Source organism: Dama dama, chromosome X, assembly GCF_033118175.1.
Source record: "Dama dama isolate Ldn47 chromosome X, ASM3311817v1, whole genome shotgun sequence".
Classification (NCBI taxonomy): domain Eukaryota; kingdom Metazoa; phylum Chordata; class Mammalia; order Artiodactyla; family Cervidae; genus Dama; species Dama dama.
The window spans coordinates 109977111-109995888 of record NC_083714.1 but is presented as its reverse complement, the minus strand read 5'-3'; the positions used below and the strand labels follow the sequence as shown (position 1 = coordinate 109995888).

General features: G+C 40.8%; 1 protein-coding gene across 2 annotated transcripts in view; it reads right to left on the bottom strand.

Moving 5' to 3' along the window:
* The window catches only part of MAOB (monoamine oxidase B), a 113636-nt gene that overhangs the window by 15395 nt on the left and 79463 nt on the right, over window positions 1-18778 (bottom strand). For both annotated transcript variants that reach the window (XM_061137383.1, XM_061137382.1), the window contains 7 exons: window positions 18408-18512; window positions 17624-17715; window positions 10721-10862; window positions 9113-9262; window positions 7958-8117; window positions 2501-2597; window positions 1281-1334 (listed from right to left, as the gene is read on the bottom strand). In XM_061137383.1, coding sequence (XP_060993366.1) covers window positions 1281-1334; window positions 2501-2597; window positions 7958-8117; window positions 9113-9262; window positions 10721-10862; window positions 17624-17715; window positions 18408-18512 — 800 coding nt within the window. The remainder of the gene's footprint in view (window positions 1-1280; window positions 1335-2500; window positions 2598-7957; window positions 8118-9112; window positions 9263-10720; window positions 10863-17623; window positions 17716-18407; window positions 18513-18778) is intronic.

Below are 18778 nucleotides of genomic sequence, written 5' to 3'. Positions count from 1 at the left end.
ATAGTTCCCTGTGCTATTCAGCAGGACCTTGCTGTCTATCCATTCTATGTATAAGAGTTTGCATCTGCTAATTCCAAACTCCCAATCCATCCCTTTTTGGATCTTAATATTCTAGTGGGGACATTTTTTAGGTAAGTGGCCCAATCAGACCTCCATAGCCCTGGCCAAGCACAGTGGTGGCAATAGTCATAAAGCAGCAAGCTAAGGATGGAGGCAGGAGAGGATGTGCCATAATGTATTCATGGGCTCTTGTGTGTGCACGCTCATCATGTCTGACTCTTTGTGACCCCATGGACTGTAGCCCACCAGGCTCCTCTGTCCATAGTATTTCCCAGGAAAGCATACTGAGGTAGGTTGCCATTTCCTTCTCCAGGGGACCTTCCCAACGCAGGGATCAAACCCACGTCTCCTGCGTCTCCTGCATTGGCAGGCAGGTTCTTTACCACTAGTGCCACCTGGAAAGCCCTCCAGGGGCTCTTAGTTGGTAAATATGTTATCAGGGAGGCTCCCAAGGTGGCAGAGTGGTAAAGAATTTGCCTGCCACTGCAGGAGACACAGGAGACATGGCTTTGATCTCCGGGTTGGGAATGTGCCCTGAAGAAGGAAATGGCAACCTGCTCCAGTATTCTTGCCTGGGAAATCCCATGGACAGAAGAGCCTGGCGGGCTATAGTCTTTGAACTTGCAGAGTCAGACATGACTAAGCATGCACACCATGCCAGAAGCACACCATGTTATCAGGGGTGGTATGGGAATAAATAGTTGGTAGTGGTGAATACAAATTGCTGAAAGAAATTGCCACCTCCAGGGAATCTAGTCCATCTGTAACTATACTTTTTCATTGTTATGCATCCTTCATGCAGGATGTATGGCAGAGTGCCCTGCAAGGGGTTATTTATTTACCTGGTTGTCTCCTCCCCCAGTAAGTTTTCAACTCCTGGGCTATATCCATTTTTGTATTCTCCATAGCTCCTTGCATGGTATCTTATGCATGATAAACTCAACAAATTTGAATTTTGAACACTTGGTTCTTCAGTTATCAGCATTGTGCCTCTCTACAAGACCCTCATGATGAAACATAACAGATATGTCGTGTTAGGAATACACATTAAGCAGTCTTTAAGTTAAAAAGTTAAGTGAAGTTGAAAGTAGGTAGAAAGAAGAAACAGAGGGGACAAAGGAGAGGGGTATGGGGCAGTGCAGGAAGGGAGAGAGGGGGAAAGGAAGGAAGGGAGGGAGGCAGAGAGGGAGGGAAGAAAAAACAGATACTTTTTTCCTTACCTTTCCTCCTTGGTAAGACGGGCCAGTTTTCTGGCTTTGTGGGCAAGGATAAATCTAAAACATACAAACAATAAAATGGGGGGAAATCAATGGATGCTATCATCTTGGCCTCATTTCTATAGCTACACATGTGTCTAGTGTACAAGTTAAAAGTAAACCAGAAGAAACAAACAACACACTATCTTATTTTGTGTTCCATATTTTACTATTTAGGTGTTACATTCCTGACATTAAAAGATACCTTCTAGTTTTAGGAATTCAAGGGACTAAAAACAGATCACTGGCCATAAGTTTTGCCTAGGGGTTTACCATGACTAAGCCATCTCCCCATATATGACTGGCGGTCAATAGGAATACACTCTGGGTCTCAAATGCCTATCTAAGATGTGCCTGAGACGTTACAGTTCCATCCAGTCCTTGTTCTTTGGTGCTGTCTTCAATATGCTTCTCCCTAGTGCCCAGCCTTCTAGAATCTGCCTCCATTTCCAGCCCTATGATTGCCTTCAACTAACCAACTGGTTTTTATTTCCCTCTTTTGACCTTTGGCTCTCTCTGAAATAAACTCATACATATCTTAAGACCCATCTCAGTTTTGGCTGCTCCAGGTAATCACCACCTCTCCATCCCCATGACATCCGCATCTGCATTGCTCTTCCCTACCAAACTGAGGACTGGGCTGGTCTTGGCTTGTCTCTTATGGGAAATCTCAGCATCCCACCTAAGTACCATCGATGCTCATGTAGCCTCCACAAGAAGCCTTCTTAGTGGAACACCCTAAGTCAAATCTTCATATCATACTTTCACAAAAGATAGCTTACCATAATATATCAACTCCCAGTGCTAAACATGAAGAAGAAAACTAGTATAACACATTTTAAAATGTTATTGATATTCTAATTCCTTTCTAAATTTTTATTCCTTGAAAGACATTATTTTTATTTTTATTTTTTTTGGCCTTGCCATGTGGCTTGCAGGACCTGAGCAGAGATCAAACCTGTGTCCCCTGTAATGAAAGCGTGGAGTCCTAACCAGTGGACTACCAGGGAATTCCCAGAAGACATTATTTGTAAAAAATCAATAAGATCTTTCTTATTGCTAGATTTGGAGAAAAGTGACATTGGGTAAAAAATTATTGAACAAAGTTTGGGACACAATTATTGATAGTATAGGAATATATTATAAATATGGAAGATCATCACACCACCACAAGCATGCCTTACCCTATTATGGCAGGATAGCTGCCATCAGGTTTAGTATCATCCAATGCATAGGCAACTGGAGCTTCCTCTCCTTCAATAATCATGCTTCCACAGTAATCTTGGAGAAGAACAAAATGGAAAAAGACATTCATCACCCTATCAAACTACCTGTAGCAGTTACAATGAAGCATACAGTTTTCAATTTGAGAAGCCCAAAGGATGAAAATAAGACCTTATACTCTAAATATATGAAGGCAAATCAAACTGATGTTTGAAAAGCGAAGGAGCCAACATTTGGTGAAAAACTCAAATGCTAAGTTCCTCTCTGCAAAGAAGCAATGTGATGTCATGAATTAATCCAGGCCACCATTAAATGCAATCTTGTTTTCCCTTACCGTTACCACATGTGTCCCCATTTCTTTTTTCACAAGAAATCACATAAAACCAAAGATGTGTCAAAGACATGCTATTCTATTCCTGTAAAATAGAAGGCACTGAACATTCACATTTTATGAGGGGCCACTTGGATGGCGCTAGAAGTAAAGAACCCGTCTGTCAATGTAGGAGACATAAGAGATGAGGGTTCGATCCCTGGGTCAGGAAGATCCCCTGGAGGAGGGTATGGCAACCCACTCCAATATTCCTGCCTGGAGAATCCCATGGACAGAGGAGCCTGGGAGGTTATAGTCCAAAGGGCCGCAAAGAGTCAGATATGACTGAAGTGACATAGCACACATGTACTTATGCTAACTAATTCTTGATTATCTGTAGACAGGGCAGAAAGCATTTCACACAGCACCTCCAGAACAACTTGGGAAACAATTTCAGCTCATTCTGGACAAAGTGTTTATCTGATTCCCCTCCTGAACAAAAAAGATATGTAATTTTAACAAAAGAATACAACAGGGCAATGGTGAAAATGTCAGGGCAGAATTTTAAATGTTAGACTAAGATCCTACTACAGTGTACCACTCTTCCTGCTCCATCATTTACTAGGAAATTGGGATTGTTTGAACAAAATTATGGTGGGACACTTCGGAGCAAAGGTTGCATAGAAAATCCAATGAGAGGGCTTCAAAATGAGGAATAAAGACTAGAGAAAGAACTTGGAGGATATGCAACGCCCCCAACTTGTGTGTGAGCAGGCACACCTGTAGACCTTTTAACCTGCATTTGCTTCTCTGTCTCCCTTCATGACCCTCCCCACTTGGCATCTGTGAGAATCAGTGTCCTAGTCGGTCACTGGATTGAGGGGCATTTGCATGTCCCTAAGGTGTTTTGGCGGAGAAGGCAATGGCACCCCACTCCAGTACTCTTGCCTGGAAAATCCCATGGATAGAGGAGCCTGGTAGGCTGCAGTCCATGGGGTCGCGAAAGGTCAGACACGACTGAGCATCTTCACTTTCACTTTTCACTTTAATGTTTTGGAGAAGGAAATGGCAACCCACTCCAGTGTTCTTGCCTGGAGAATCCCAGGGACGGGGGAGCCTGGTGGGCTGCCGTCTATGGGGTCGCACAGAGTCGGCCATGACTGAAGTGACTTAGCAGCAGCAGCAGGTGTTTTGGGGTTAGGAAAAACATTGAGAAAAACTGAACTACAGGGAGAAGAAATGTCCGAAAATTTAAGAAGATTTAAGAATACAAGAGAAATAGGTAAGGAATCACCGTGTTATAAGAAGACAAGGAAGAAGATAGGATGTGATAAGAGGAAAGAGCAAGGGCACACTGGTCTCATAGTCAGCTGAACTGGCTGGGGTGGAGGCCCTGCTTCCTGGGCAGAGACGCTGCTTGGCCTCTGCACCACCCAGGTGCGCTGGGAGGAAACAAAGGACCAAAGGGCAGAGAGAAGAGTCCTGTTCATGCCAGGACAAATCAGGTGACAACAGTAGTATTTCTGTCATTTGTAGGTAGAAAGCTGAGGAGTTCTGCCCATGCATGGGGACTTCTGATTAACTTGCTCCAGCCTTACTCTTAAAAGGGGGCATTCAAGGACATCTAGACATTTAACAAAGTCCTTTAACAAAAGAAGCAGACAAAAGCAGAAACAAACTAACAAACAAAAAGGAATCCTCAGGAAAAAAGGACACAGTAAAGTGGCAAGTAACATCCTCAGGGAAAAAAGAAGATATCGTACCTACGGTGTTGACAAAGAGGACTATTCCCAGGTGGTGCTAGTGGTTTAAAAAAAAAAAACCTGCCTGCCAACACAGAAGACATAAGAGATGTGGGTTTGAACCCTGGGTCAGGAAAATGCCCTGGAGGAGGGCATGGCAACCACTCTAGTATTGTTGCCTGGAGAATCCCATGGACAGAGGAGCCTGGCGGGCTACAGTCTATAGGGTCACACAGATTCAGACACGACTGAAATGACTTAGTACATGCATGCAAAGAGGACTATTCAGAATAAAATAACACTTGAGCAGCTTTTTTTAGTGTGGGAGTGTGGAAGGACTGCTGAGCAGATGATCACATTCATCTGGAAAAATAACTGATATTTACCAAGGACAAAATTATAGGAAAAATAATGAAGAGAGAATGTGTATGTGTACTAAGCTGCTTCAGTGGTGTGTGACTCTTTGCGACCCTATGGACTGTAGCCCTCCAGGCTCCTCTGTCCATGGGATTCTCCAGGCAAGAATACTGCAGTGGGTTGCCATGCCCTCCTCCAGGGCATCTTCCCGACTCAGGGATCGAACACAAGTCTCTTAGGTCTCCTGCATTGACCGGCAGGTTCTTTACCACTAGCACCACCTGGGAAGCCAAAGAGAGACTCTTGTACCAGATATCAAACATATATATTATAAAGCCACAGGGATTACAATAGTACAAGTGCTGCCAAAGGACTAGATAATAGAAATCTATGTTCTCTAAAGTGGAATGTGCACACCTAGATTGCACATCTGGTAGGGGAGAAAATTCTTATTTTCAATTTTAACTGTTTTGACTACTTTTGTATATCTTATAATAAAGATATCTTTTTTTCCGACATACTTTAGAAATAATATATTCAGTGGTTTTTTGTTTAGTCGCTAAGCTACACCCGATTCTTTTGCGACCCCCATGCACTGTAACCCACCAGGCTCCTCTGTCCATGGGATTTCCCAGGCACGAATACTGGAGTGGGTCTCCATGCCCTCCTCCAGAGGATCTTCCTGACCCAGGGATCCAATCTACATTTCCTGCACTGTGGGCGGATTCTTTACTGCTGAGCCACTGGGGAAGCCCCTTTTATATAGAGTGCTACAAAAAAAATTTGGAACCCAGTGACAAAGATCAGAGAAAAAGAATGGTTGGTCCAGAAAAGCCCCATGTAGATGTATTTCCTAGTAGGATGAAACCATCATAAACACGTTTTTGAAAATTATACACTGGAAGAAAATATTTGCAACAGATGCAGAAAAAAATTAATGAGCACAGGATAAAAAGATAATTGACAAAATGATTTTACATGGTTCTGAACTCTTATTAATGATAAAACTTACAAATTTTATCAAAAGGAAATGCTTCTATTCAAATCTTCACAGCGATATGGAAGAAGCTGTTTATTGCAGCATCGTATATAATAGCAAAAACTTGGAAACAATGGAAATACCTATTATCAGCATAAATACTGGACACATTTTTATAGAGCCATACAGGGAATTATTGTTTATTCACTTGTTGAAATAAAGTAGATTTAAATGCCAAGATGTGGAGAAATGTCTGTGGTCACGGAGGGAAGCAGCTTAGCACCAACAAGCTCTCCATGTTGGGTCACATCCGGTTCTTTGGAAAACATAGATTACTTGCTCAAGTGATGCACCAACCCAGTAACAGTCCTAAATATAATGTCCTGCAAAGGCGGAGGATTAGGAGGCTGCAATGTGGTGGAAAGGGGTAGATACAATAAGAACTGTCCTAAGAGAAAAATGTGGAACTTTCCCCCTTTGCCTGCAACACAACCTTCCTCTCATCTTCTCTAATCTAGGTCCTCATTTCAGTCCACCCTTCCCTTTGTCTTCAGTCTCAGGTACTGACTGTTCTTACCTGGCCTCCTCTTGGAAGAAAAGGAGCTGTGATGAGGGTAAATGTGAGAAGACTCTAGCATTGTGCTGTTCAATACAGTACGCATGTATGGCTTTTTTACATTTGAAATTTTTTTCTTTTTTTAAGCTTTTAAATTTCATATTGGAGTAAAGTTGACTAAGAGTGTTGTGGTATTTTTAAGGGTATAACAAAGTGACTCAGTTAATACATTAATATATATACACATATCTGTATTCTTTTCCCATTTAGGTTATTATAGAATATTGAGCCAAGTTCCCTGTGCTATACATTTAAGACCTTGTTGGTCATCCATTTTAAATAGAGCAGTATGTACATGTCAATCCCAAACTCCCTAACTATCCCTCCCCACAACCTTTCCCCACAGGGTAACCATAAATTCGTTCTCTACGTCTGTGAGTCTGTTTCTGTTTTGTAAATAAGTTCATTTGTATTTTTTTCTTTTTAGATTCCACATATAAGTGATATCATATGGCATTTGTCTTTGTCTGGCTTACTTCAGTCAGTGTGATAATCTCTAGGTCCATCCACGCTGCTACAAATGACATTATTTCTTTCTTTTTAATGGCTGCATAATATTTTTTAAATTTAAAGCAATTAAAATGAAGTAGCCATGTGTGGCTTCTTATATTTGACCTTGAAGCAATTAAAGTGAAACAAAATTGAAAAATTCAGGTCCTCAGTCTCATTAGCTACATTTCAAGTATTCAGTTCTCAACACAAGTGACAAGTATACTGGAGAGAACCACTCTGGAACATTTCCATCGTTGTAGAATCTAGTATTTTAGTGGGCATCTCTGTAATGTTCTATCCAGCACAGCAACACACTTATTGAATATCTATTTTACACAGTAGAATCCTGACACAAGCGAGAAATTGCCTGGAAATTTTCAGAATCCCCATCTTTGTGAATGGCTCTATAAACTCATACTTTAAAAAAAAACTGTATTAGAAAGTGTTAATAATCTATTTTCACAAAATTATGTGAAAGGATTAAGTAAACATTATATTGAATTATTATGTGCTGTGCTAAGCTGCCTCAGTCGTGTATGACTCTTTGAGACCCCATAGACTGTAGCCCACCAGGCCCCTCTGTCCATGTGGATTCTCCAGGCAAGAATACTGGAGTGGGTTGCCATTTCCTCCTCCAGGGCATCTTCCCAACCCAGGGATCGAACCAGAGTCTCTTACATTGGCAAGCCGGTTCTTTACCACTAGAAGCACCTGGGAAGCCCATATTGAATCATAAAAAGAGTTAATCATATTCTAAGGAAAGTTAATACCATGAGTTTGTGCCAATGTACTTTACTTGATGGAACTGACCTTAGAACCTGGATGAATGTTTTATGCTCGCATGCTAAGAAAAACAGTTATGCACAAATGTGTAACTTTGCATCAAGTTTTTTGGACCTTCTACCAAAGAAAAGTACTCACCCATATTCCTCCAGAAGGGCTCTTTATAATAAACTATACTCTTGATGACTGAACCCAAAGGCACACGAGTGATCAGCTGATTTCTCATCATTGGCAGAGGGGGATTGAAGTGAATCTTCATGCCCAGAACAGGAGGAACAGCGCTAATCACATACTTGGCCTGGAAAAAAAAAATGGTGCGATTAAACATTGTTGGTGGGTTGTTTTTGCTCTTTTTTTAATGTTTCTCCCTCATTTTACCTTTGTCCCCCGACTCAATCTCTTCTTAACAGAGAAGCTAGAAAGGCCCTGTTAAAATCAAAATGAGCTCTGATTGTTCCTTAGTTCAAAACCTCCAATGACTTCCCATCACACTTGGAGTCAAAGCCAAGTTCCTCACAGTCACTTTCAAGGCCATACATGAGAGGAGCCCCTGTCACACCTCTGATCTCATCTTCTGTTACTCTTCCCCACAATCCTCTTAATATCACCATTTTTACTACCTTGCTGTTACTTCATTATGACAGGCTTGCTCCTACCTCAGAGCTTTTGCACTGATGTTCAGTCTATCTGAAAAATTATTTCCCAGAGAGCCACCTGGCTCAATCTGTCATCTCTTTGTGTTATGCCCTCAAACATCACCTTCTGAGTGAGACCATCCTTGATGACCTTGTTTCAAACTGTGTAACCAGTGGCCCACCCCGCCTCTGGCACCACCCCCCCATCCCTTCCCTGTTTGGTTTTTCCCACAATACTCATCACTATCTGGCATTGTCTATGTTTTAACTATATATTTAATTACAGCTTTTCTCCTTCACTAGAACGTAAGTCACATGAAAGCAAGCAATTTTACCTGTTTTGTTCACTGCTACGTTTCCAACTCCAAGAAGAATGCCAGGCACATAGGAAGCACTTAATATGTATCAAATCATTGCTTTCTTTGGTTTTCTAATTCTGCAGGAGCCCAATACAGAGGATTGATAATATATATTTTATAAATCTTCCGACTTAGCCCCAAATATTGTGGTTCCCTTTTCCTTTCTTTCAGATAGAGGTAGCTTTTTCACTTTGGGCAAAGACATTGTCTGTGAAGTCTGGAATGTTCTTAGCTTTATTTACGCTCTGGTTACCTATGGGACTCTGGTCTCCTCCACCTGGTTTAAGGCTCTTGGTTACCTCGTACAATTCATGGTTTAGGGTCTCCACAAGGACATTTTCTCCTGTCTGGTCAATGTGGATCACAGGCCTCTCCAGCTTCACTCGATCCCCCAAGAGGTCCATTATCCGCTCACTCACTTGACCAGATCCACCCACAATTTTCCTCTCCTGGAAAGGAAAAAAAAAAGACCCAAGAAGTGAGTAGGAAATATAAGAATAGATATAAATTGCTAGTTTCCCTCACACATCTTTACTGTGTGAGGTTTTATTTTATTTAACTTCCTGTTGCTCTCATGGCTGCTTTCTTCACCATTGCTTTCTAACTAATGATGGATGCATCTGTCCTCAGTCGCCTCAGTCATGTCCTACTCTTTGTGACCCTATGGACTGTAGCCCACCAGGCTCCTCTGTCCATGGGATTCTCCAGGCAAGAATACTGAAGTGGGAAGCCATTTCCTCCTCCAGGGGATCTTCCCAACCCAAGGATCCAACTTGGGTCTCCTGCATTGCAGGTGGATTCTTTACCACTAGCGCCACCTGGGAAGCTGTTTTCAACAAAATCACAGGTTTTCTAACAGTCACATTTCATACTGTGTTCTGATGGGCTCCTAGGCTCCAATCTCAGGTGGACATCCTCAGCCTGACTCCCAAGTCCCACCTGCCTGGCCACTGCCCCCACTCTGTGTCCCACCTGCATCCTTTGATTGGGTGGCTCGGCCAACCACTTGCCTGAGCCTGCCTAGGCCTGTTTCCCCTCTCCTTGTCACTCAGTCTCAGAACCTTGCTGGCCTACCCATCCCCAGGCCAGCTTACTCCCTGTTACAGTCTGTCTGTCTCACCCTGGGTCAGGTACCTGCTGTTTCTGTGGTCACTGAGGTCATTTCACCTCCCTGCACCCCCTTGTCCCGAGCCCAGGAAAACACTTCAAAATGTTCTGTGTGATTGTACACACAGTTGAACTGACCACCTCCTCCTACATGTTCAGTTCAGCTGAATTTTAAAAATACTATTTCAAACAGTTCTCAGAAGAAAAAGGTGAAAGAGAAAGAGAACAGAGGGGGAGAAGGAGAAGGGAGATGAGAGGAAGGAAGGGGGAGGAAGAGTAAGGAGAGAAAAGGAAAGTGGCTGTCAATCAGATTATCTAAGAACTCTAATCCATTTCCTACAGTGCCCAGCACAGCCCCTTATACAAGGCTGGGGTTCAGGAAATAAGCATGAGTGAATGAATAAGAATGAGTGAATGAATGAATTCCACATGGTGCGTGTGGTTTTAATTGAAAATGTATTTCTGATTTTCTCCGTTGAGCTTTCTAAGAAGTACCCAGTTCATCAGCCGGTCTCTTACAAACTTATTAAACTATCATTGGATGTATATCCAAATGGAAGATTGCAAAAGTACATTAAAAAGCCCAATTTTTAAATGCTATTGGCCACTGGGTTGTCACATTTGATACCTAACAACAGACTCCCCCTTTCAAAAGTCACTTTGAGCTGCTATGCTTAAATTCCAAAAGCCACAAGTGTGCCTCCAGCTCCATCTGTTCATGACTGAAGGATGGATGATGGGAATCTTTCAATTAGGCAGTGGTGGTTTTCTGTTGGAATGGTCTGGGTATGAATGGGTACCTGCCCTCCATTGGATGTTGAGAAGATCCTGGTCGTGCCCCCACACTGCTTCACATACCACAGGAACCAGAGAGCGGAGACCTCATGGATCTCTGCAGCGACGCAAAGGTTCACAAAGAGAATAGCAAGCTGCTTCGAAGATCTGCTCAGGAAGAAATAAGGGCAACATTGGCAAATGCAGGGGAGCATCTTCTTCATTGTCTGGAAATTATTCAAACAGCAAATTTACTTGGCTAAGTGGAATGCAATTTGGCAAGTTGCAGAAATTTGTCACTAGAATCTAATATTATAAAACATGACATCAGAGATTTGGGGAATAAGAGATATATTTTTCCCTTCATCAGAAGACCTAACTCAGAATCAGGCTACTCTGGTGGCTCAGGTAGTAAAGAATCTGCCTGCAATGCAGAAGACCCAGGTTCGATCCCTGGGTCAGGATGATTCCCCTGGAGAAGGAAATGGCTACCCACTCCAGTATTCTTGCCTGGAGAATCCCATGGACAGAGGAGCCCAGTAGGCTATAGTCCATGGGGTCACAAAGAGTCAGATACGACTGAGCAACTAATACACACGATTTCTCTCCACACACTTGCTACTCTTCCAGTCATCCCCGTCTCAGTAAAAGGCATCACCATTCATCCACTTGCTAAGGCCAACACTAGAGAAATCAACTTTAATTTCTCTTTCCATCATTCCCCTCCCCCATCCAATCCATTGAGAAGTCCTATTGTTTCTCACCACATAACTCCATCTTCATCACTACCAATCTCTTGCCAAAGTCATCGCAATTATTTCCTCTAGACTGGTTCCTGGACAAGGTTCCACTTGTCCTCATCTAGTATCTATTTACCATGCTTGAAGCCAAAATCTTTTTATTGCCTTTGCCTCTGTGATGCTCTTTTTAAAGTGTAAAGTCACGTCATCCCCCTGCTTAAAACTCTCCAGTGGCATCCTTTCAAAATCAGAATAAGATTCAGATTTTTTACCACAGCCTTCAAAGCCCTAAGTAGTCTAACCCATTTCTGTGTTTTCTACTTCATCCCATACCTTCTCTACTTATTCTAATATCTCCTCAGAAAGATGAGCTTTTTAAACTAAATTTTAAATTTTTTGTTTAGTTGTTAATTATATAGTTACCTTCGGCTGTGCTAGGTCTCCATTGCCATGTGGGTTTTTCTCTAGTTGCAACAGGTAAAGACTACTCTCTAGTTTTGGTTTGCAGGTTTCTCACTGTGGTGGGTTCTCTTGTTGTGGAGCATGGGCTCTAGGGCTGTGTAGGCTCAGTAGCTGTGGCACATGGGCCTAGTTGTTCTGTGGCATGTGGGATATGGGTCCGATCCCTGGTCGAGGAGGATCCCACATGCCACAGAGCAACCAGGCCCATGGACCACCAGGGAAGCCCCAAATGAACTCTTACATGTTCATGAAAGTGAGCACCAGCTTCTATATTCCCAGCACACTGGCATTCTCTTTCATTTTACCACAGTATCATTTAAATCCTTTTCACTGTCTTATCTTAATTATTGGTTTATTATTTTTTATTGCTGTCTCCCACACTAGAATATCATCAGTGAGACGGGAATCTTAACTTTTTTGCTCACCATAGTGTCCTCTTTAATAAAATAGTGTCTGGCACATAGTAAGCACTTAATAGACTACTTGTTATATGACTGAATGAACACACATTGATGAGAAATATCAAATCAACATTACTTTCATTTTATTTATTTATTTATTTTTTTTTTTTTGGCCATGCCACACAACTTGCAGAGCTTCACTCATGTCTCAGGAGTAAAGAATCCACCTGCCAGTGCAGGAGATGCAGGAGACCCAGGTTCGATCCCTGGGTGGGGAAGATCCCGTGGGGAAGGAAATGGCAACTCACTCCAGTATTCTTGCCTAGGAAATCTGAGCAGAGGAGCCTGGCGGGATACAGTCCATGGGGTAGCAAAGAGTTGGACACAACTGAGCAATTAAACAACAAAACAACTGGTGGGATCTCAGTTTCCCAACCAGGGATTGAAGCTGTGCCACAGCCTGGAATCCTTAACTACTAGGCCACTAGGGGGAACTCCCTAAAAATTATTTTTTTTCCCTCTTTTTTTTTAATTTATTTTTTATTTATTTATTTTTTATTAGTTGGAGGCTAATTACTTCACAACATTTCAGTGGGTTTTGTCATACATTGATATGAATCAACCATAGATTTACACGTATTCCCCATCCCGATCCCCCCTCCCACCTCCCTCTCCCTAAAAATTATTTTTAAATTATCTATAAGCAAGGAGATCAAACCAGTCAACCCTAAAGGAAATCAGTCCTGAATATTCATTGGAAGGACTGATGCTGAAGCTGAAACTCCAATACTTTGGCCACTTGATGCAAAGAACTGACTCATTGGAAAAGACCCTGCCGCTGGGAAAGACTGAAGGCAGTAGGCGAAGGGGACAACAGAGGATGAGATGGTTGGATGGCATCACTGACTTGATGGACATGAGTTTGAGCAAGCTCCAGGAGTTGGTGATGGATAGGGAAAAGTGGCATGCTGCAGTCCATGGGGTCTCAAAGAGTCAGACACGACTGAGTGACTGAACTGAACTGATAATGCTCAAAGGATATGCTAGGTGATGTACCAAGTACAGAATTAGTCACAGTTACCTATTCAGTTATTTTACCACCTAATGGAAGACTAGCCCAAAGAATGGAGGAGGCAAAAAATAGATGAACTTTTGCTTGAGGATGGCAGGTAAATGATGAGAGGTTATGTCCTACCTATAGCCACACCAGAAGGTGAAAGATCTCATGCAATTCCAACAACTCAGTTACATCTAACAGATCCTAAAACTGACCAGGAGTAATGTGTACCCTGGGATATCTTTAATTAGGACCAACCCCACTTTTGACTTTGACATAAAGTTTGCATGTTGTTTTACATCTGGCGTAGAATTTGCAACCTGGTAATGCTGACAATGCATGGAATAAATAATACCGTCTTTTACTTATTGAACTCGTTCATACTCCATGGTTTTTTTTAAACCCACTGTCTTACTGATTTGCTATAAAAATGACAGTTATTATTTTTCCCCAGTTCATAAGCCCCAAAACTGAGTCTCAGGGAGCTCACTAAATGGTACCACTGTAAACCACATCATACATGATTCAAACCTCATGCTTTTAATACCTCAAAATGCTTTATAATTAATCAGCTGACCTCGAAGGGACAAATACTTACCAAGGGACACCTCTTTACTTTAGCTCTAGAAGTTTGTAGAATCACATAACACACACCAGTTACTTGTGACAATGTTTGCAACCATAACCACCTGGTAGCACTTTTGTATGGAGAAGGAAATGGCAGCCCACTCCAGTATTCTTGCCTGGAGAATCTCAGGGACGGCAGGGCCTGGTGGGCTGCCGTCTATGGGGTCACACAGAGTCGGACATGACTGAAGCGACCTAGCAGCAGCAGCAGCAGCACTTTTGTGATAGTCCCCATCATTAAGCCTGAAAATAGTGTAATATATATGTTCAAGTGACTTAAAGTTAGTTTTGCAAGATTCCTCATGATAATTGAAGGGACAGAAATTGCTGACACATGCTTTCTTTGCAGAGGCAATTTTTGTCATCTATCTAAAGCAAAGAATGGTTTAAAATATTACTTCAAAGTAAAAATATCCTTTGCTGTTTCCTGACGTCTTTTTTCCTTTGTTCTTTAATTTATAGGTGAATTCGGACAATATAAGGTAAAGGGAGTCATAAATAACTAAAATCTAATATTGCCCTAGCTAGATAACCAATATCAAACATAAAAATGGTGCTGTGATTGTTGCTGTTGCCACTTTAGTGAGAAAGAAAATAACTGGTTTGAAATCAAGGGAGATGTATAAGTCATTCTCTCTGGAGGGTCAGGCCATATCTAATGCTTTATTTGATTTACTCTGGGAGCTTCAGTGGGAAAAGAAATGAGAAGAAAAATATCTGAGGGATGGAAGGTCAAAGAAGCGAGTGCAATAATATTTTTGTGTTCCTTTCCCTGTTGACTTTTTAAAAGGTAAGTGTTACTATATTTTCTACATGGAAAAAAATATATATATATTATATAAAATTTGGAAAATTCATAAAAATAAAAAGATGAGAGAATGAGTATCTTCCACATTTCTGCCTCCTCCAAAGACAATCCCTAGACTCATTTTGGTGCATTTTTTCTAGTTACAGATTTTAAAAAGTATATTTACATAGTTGTGACTATATCATAAATTTGATGTGTTTCTTAAAGCATATTATAAAATGATAATAACAGACAGAATGATCAACATTAATCTTTGAATGTATGATTGTACTTTAGTTTGAATCACAGTAGGTTGGATATGGTGAGGATTTAGTTCAGTTCAGTTCAGTTCAGTTCAGTCACTCAGTCATGTCTGACTCTTTGTGACCCCATGGACTGCAGCAAGCCAGGCCTCCCTGTCCATCATCAACTCCCAGAGTTTACCCAAACTCATCTCCATTGAGCCAGTGATGCCATCCAATCATCTCACCCTCTATTGTCCCCTTCCCTTTATTTTATTTATTTTTAAAATATTTATTTGGCTACACCGGGTCTTAGTTGCAGCATGTGGGATCTAGTTCTCTGACCAGGTATCAAACCTGGGCCCCCTGCATTGGGAGAGCAGAGTCTTAGCCACTGGACCACCAGAGAACTCCCAAGGGTTACTTCCTTTGAAACTAGGAAATGATATCGTAGTTATCTTGCTTAGGAAAAATTTAAAAATTAGCTTGTGTTCATATAGTCCTAGCATCTCAGAATGCAGTATTTTGTCAGCCAACAACCTTAAATATTCACTAACAGGAGGACAAGGCCAAGGACTATGACAGAAAAACTCAGATCTCTATGAGACCAAAGAAATATAATTAGTCTTATCTTCAGTGAGCTTTAAGGCTCTCTGGAGAGTTCATGAATTTATTAAAAGCTTTTTATAACGAGTTATAAAATATATGCAGGTAATAAATACTCATTATATTTTGAAAATCTCATGTATAAAAATTCAAACTTAATACTGCAATTTTATTACAAAAAATACTTTGCATCACAAGCTACATTCTCAAAAAATGTGGTAAATCACATGTGTTAAAATGATGTAATTAATAATAGGCATAATTTCATGACAATAAAAGGGTTTTACTCTTTCAAAATTGGTTGCTTTCAAAGGCTGAAGACATAAGAGTAGTACATTTTCATCACAAACTATTATATAATAATAATGGCAATGAATAAAAACTGGAAGTAACTAAAATGTCTAATGATAATAGATAAACACATTATGATATTCACTTTTCATGGAATAGCCTGCAACCATGAAATATGGTATTTGATGAAGAATTTTAATTACTTGGACAAATGTTTGCATTGTAATATATGTTAAAAAAAAGTTCTGATGGGTGTCCATTGCTTGCAATGCATATACTGTTTTCTTTTTAGAAATGAGATCACACTGTACATACTTGGTTATAGCCTGCTTTTCTATTTGTTTAATAATACAATTTTTTCAAGCCATTAAATAGTCTTCTACAACAAAATTTTTAAAGATTTTAGGGTATTCCAATTTTCAGACAAAGCATAATTGATTTAACCAATCTTCAATTACAGGACCTTTAGATTTTCCTTTTAAAAATAATGCTTTGAGGAAATTCCCTGGTGATCCAGTGGTGAGGACTCTGTGCTTCTACTGTCAAGGGCCTGGGTTTGATTCCTGTTCAGGGAACTAAGATCCTGCAAGCCATGTGACCAAAAGAATAATAATAATGCTTTGAATCTCCCTTTCTCTCTCCTTCTTTAAGCTAAATTTTTAAAGTTGAATTTACATATGAAAAAGTATGTACATTTTATGTCTTTTGATTATTTCCATATCTCAGATTCAGATATCCCTAAAATCTTTTTTTTCACGTTTAGTTGCCAGAGCTCCAACTTCCCTCCCCAATGCCTAGAGGATGAAGCTATCAACCGCAGAGTCATATTCCCAACTAATGTTGTTTAGCATGGGCAAATACCCTCATTGCAATTCCATTTTCTTACTTTGCTTACCACAAATTCACCACATGCTTGAGATTTAATCCCTTCCCTTTTCCCTGATGTCCAAGATCAATGAGGCCTCTCCATCTTGTCTGTCTATACAGCTTCCACAACTCTGCCAACTGCAATTTAATACTTGACTCATGTGCACTTTCTTTCAATGCTACCTATATCTCCTTAATGGGGAGTAGTCAGTTCAGTCATCCATGTTTCCTGGATACTTGTGAATGATCCAGAGACTTCTCTAGAAGTTCCTCTTCAAAGCTTTAAAGAGTTGCACCCCATTCCATAGGTGTTTGAAATGTATATCCTGATACACTATCTCCATATCTGACCTTTAGCAAGGAGTACAAAACTATCTTTACTTCAACAGCTTGATAAATGAGATCTTTAAACTATTCCTTTTTAAAAAAAACACATAACATATTTATTTTTTATTTATTTATTTATTTTGGCCATGCCATGCAGGATCTTAATTTCCCCCACCAGGGGTTAAAACTGTGCCCCCTGCACTGGAAGCACAGAGTCCTAACTACCGAACCTCCAGGGAAGTCTCCCTTTAAGCTGTTCTAAATAAAAAAGATGGTGCATTCTAGACTGTCCTGAGGACTTCATGGGGCAATATCACCTCTGTGATGCAAAACTATTTCAAAGAAGTAGGTTTGATGTATAGACACCTTTAGGACATGATCCCAATATTTTTCAGCCCTCCCCTTGACCAACTGTGGTTTTAGACACAAAACAGCTCTTTATCTCAGAGCTGCTGAATGGAATTGCCAAATACATCTGAAAGTGGGTCACAGTCAATGCTTGGGCCTCATGGCAAGTCTTACTCTGTCCAGCAGATCTTGTCTAGCAACTCCTTCATTGTCATCAGGTCCCACTGTTCTGCAAGGGGTGCCTTCCACGGGGCATCACTGGGAATCTACATTCAGGTGATGATTCAGAGGGGAAAAAACAAATGCAATTTTCCATTTTAAATAACCGTTTCAATAGTATTAAAAACTCTAACTTAAACAAAATTCCAAATTCCTTCAATAGTGGTTTTTATTGCACAATCCATTTCCTATTCCTATTCACTCAATCCATATTTAATTTATGCTAACCTTTCCTCTACTTTAAATGGAGACAATGCTGTAATCAGGCAGTTTCCAAATAACTACTAAGTTACTAATTTAGAGAGAACAATATAGAAATTCAATGCCTTAATAAAGATCAGTCAGTTGCACCAAATCATGTTTAAACTGGACCTTCAGGTGTGTTTACTCTGTCTGTGTTTACTTAGGAGATGCAGGTTTGGGCATGGTGATGACTCAAAGATCCAGAAATCTTATTTGCCATTTCTGAAGATATTCTAAATTAGAAACATTATCACAGGAAGGTTGAATGATATAAAATCTCCCCCCAACCATTGGTAGTATGCAAATAGGAGCCTGTTGGACATCTCATTCTTTCAAGGGTTAGAAACAAGTTCATTCATTCATCTCACAAATCTTTACTGTGAGTCACTGTGCTACACAATGTGCTAGGCATTGGTAACATGTTTCACCTTCTTTCAAGGACTAAACTTATCATGAAGAATACAAATGTCATCAAACAAGTTTGTGGAAGTTTTACCTCTCGTCCCATGTCATCCATCGTCCTCCAGAGGTTGTTATGATCTAGGTAGGCGATAGGATTCCACACAGAAGGGAATGAGCCCCTGAAGGGGTAGGATTTGCCCTGTGAGATACAAGATATTTTTCAAAGGAAACATTTACTTCGATGGAAGAGTAGTTAAATATGTTAAGTTGTTAAATAGCTGTAAGCAAAATCATGTTATCAGTATGTGCATGCTAAGTCGCTTCAGTAATGTCGGACTCTTTGCAAAACTATGGACTGTAGCCCTCCAGGTTCCTCTGTCCACTGGATTCTCCAGGCAAGAATACTGGAGTGGGTTTCCATTTCCTCCTCCAGGGGATCTTCCCCACCCAGGGATTGAACCCAGG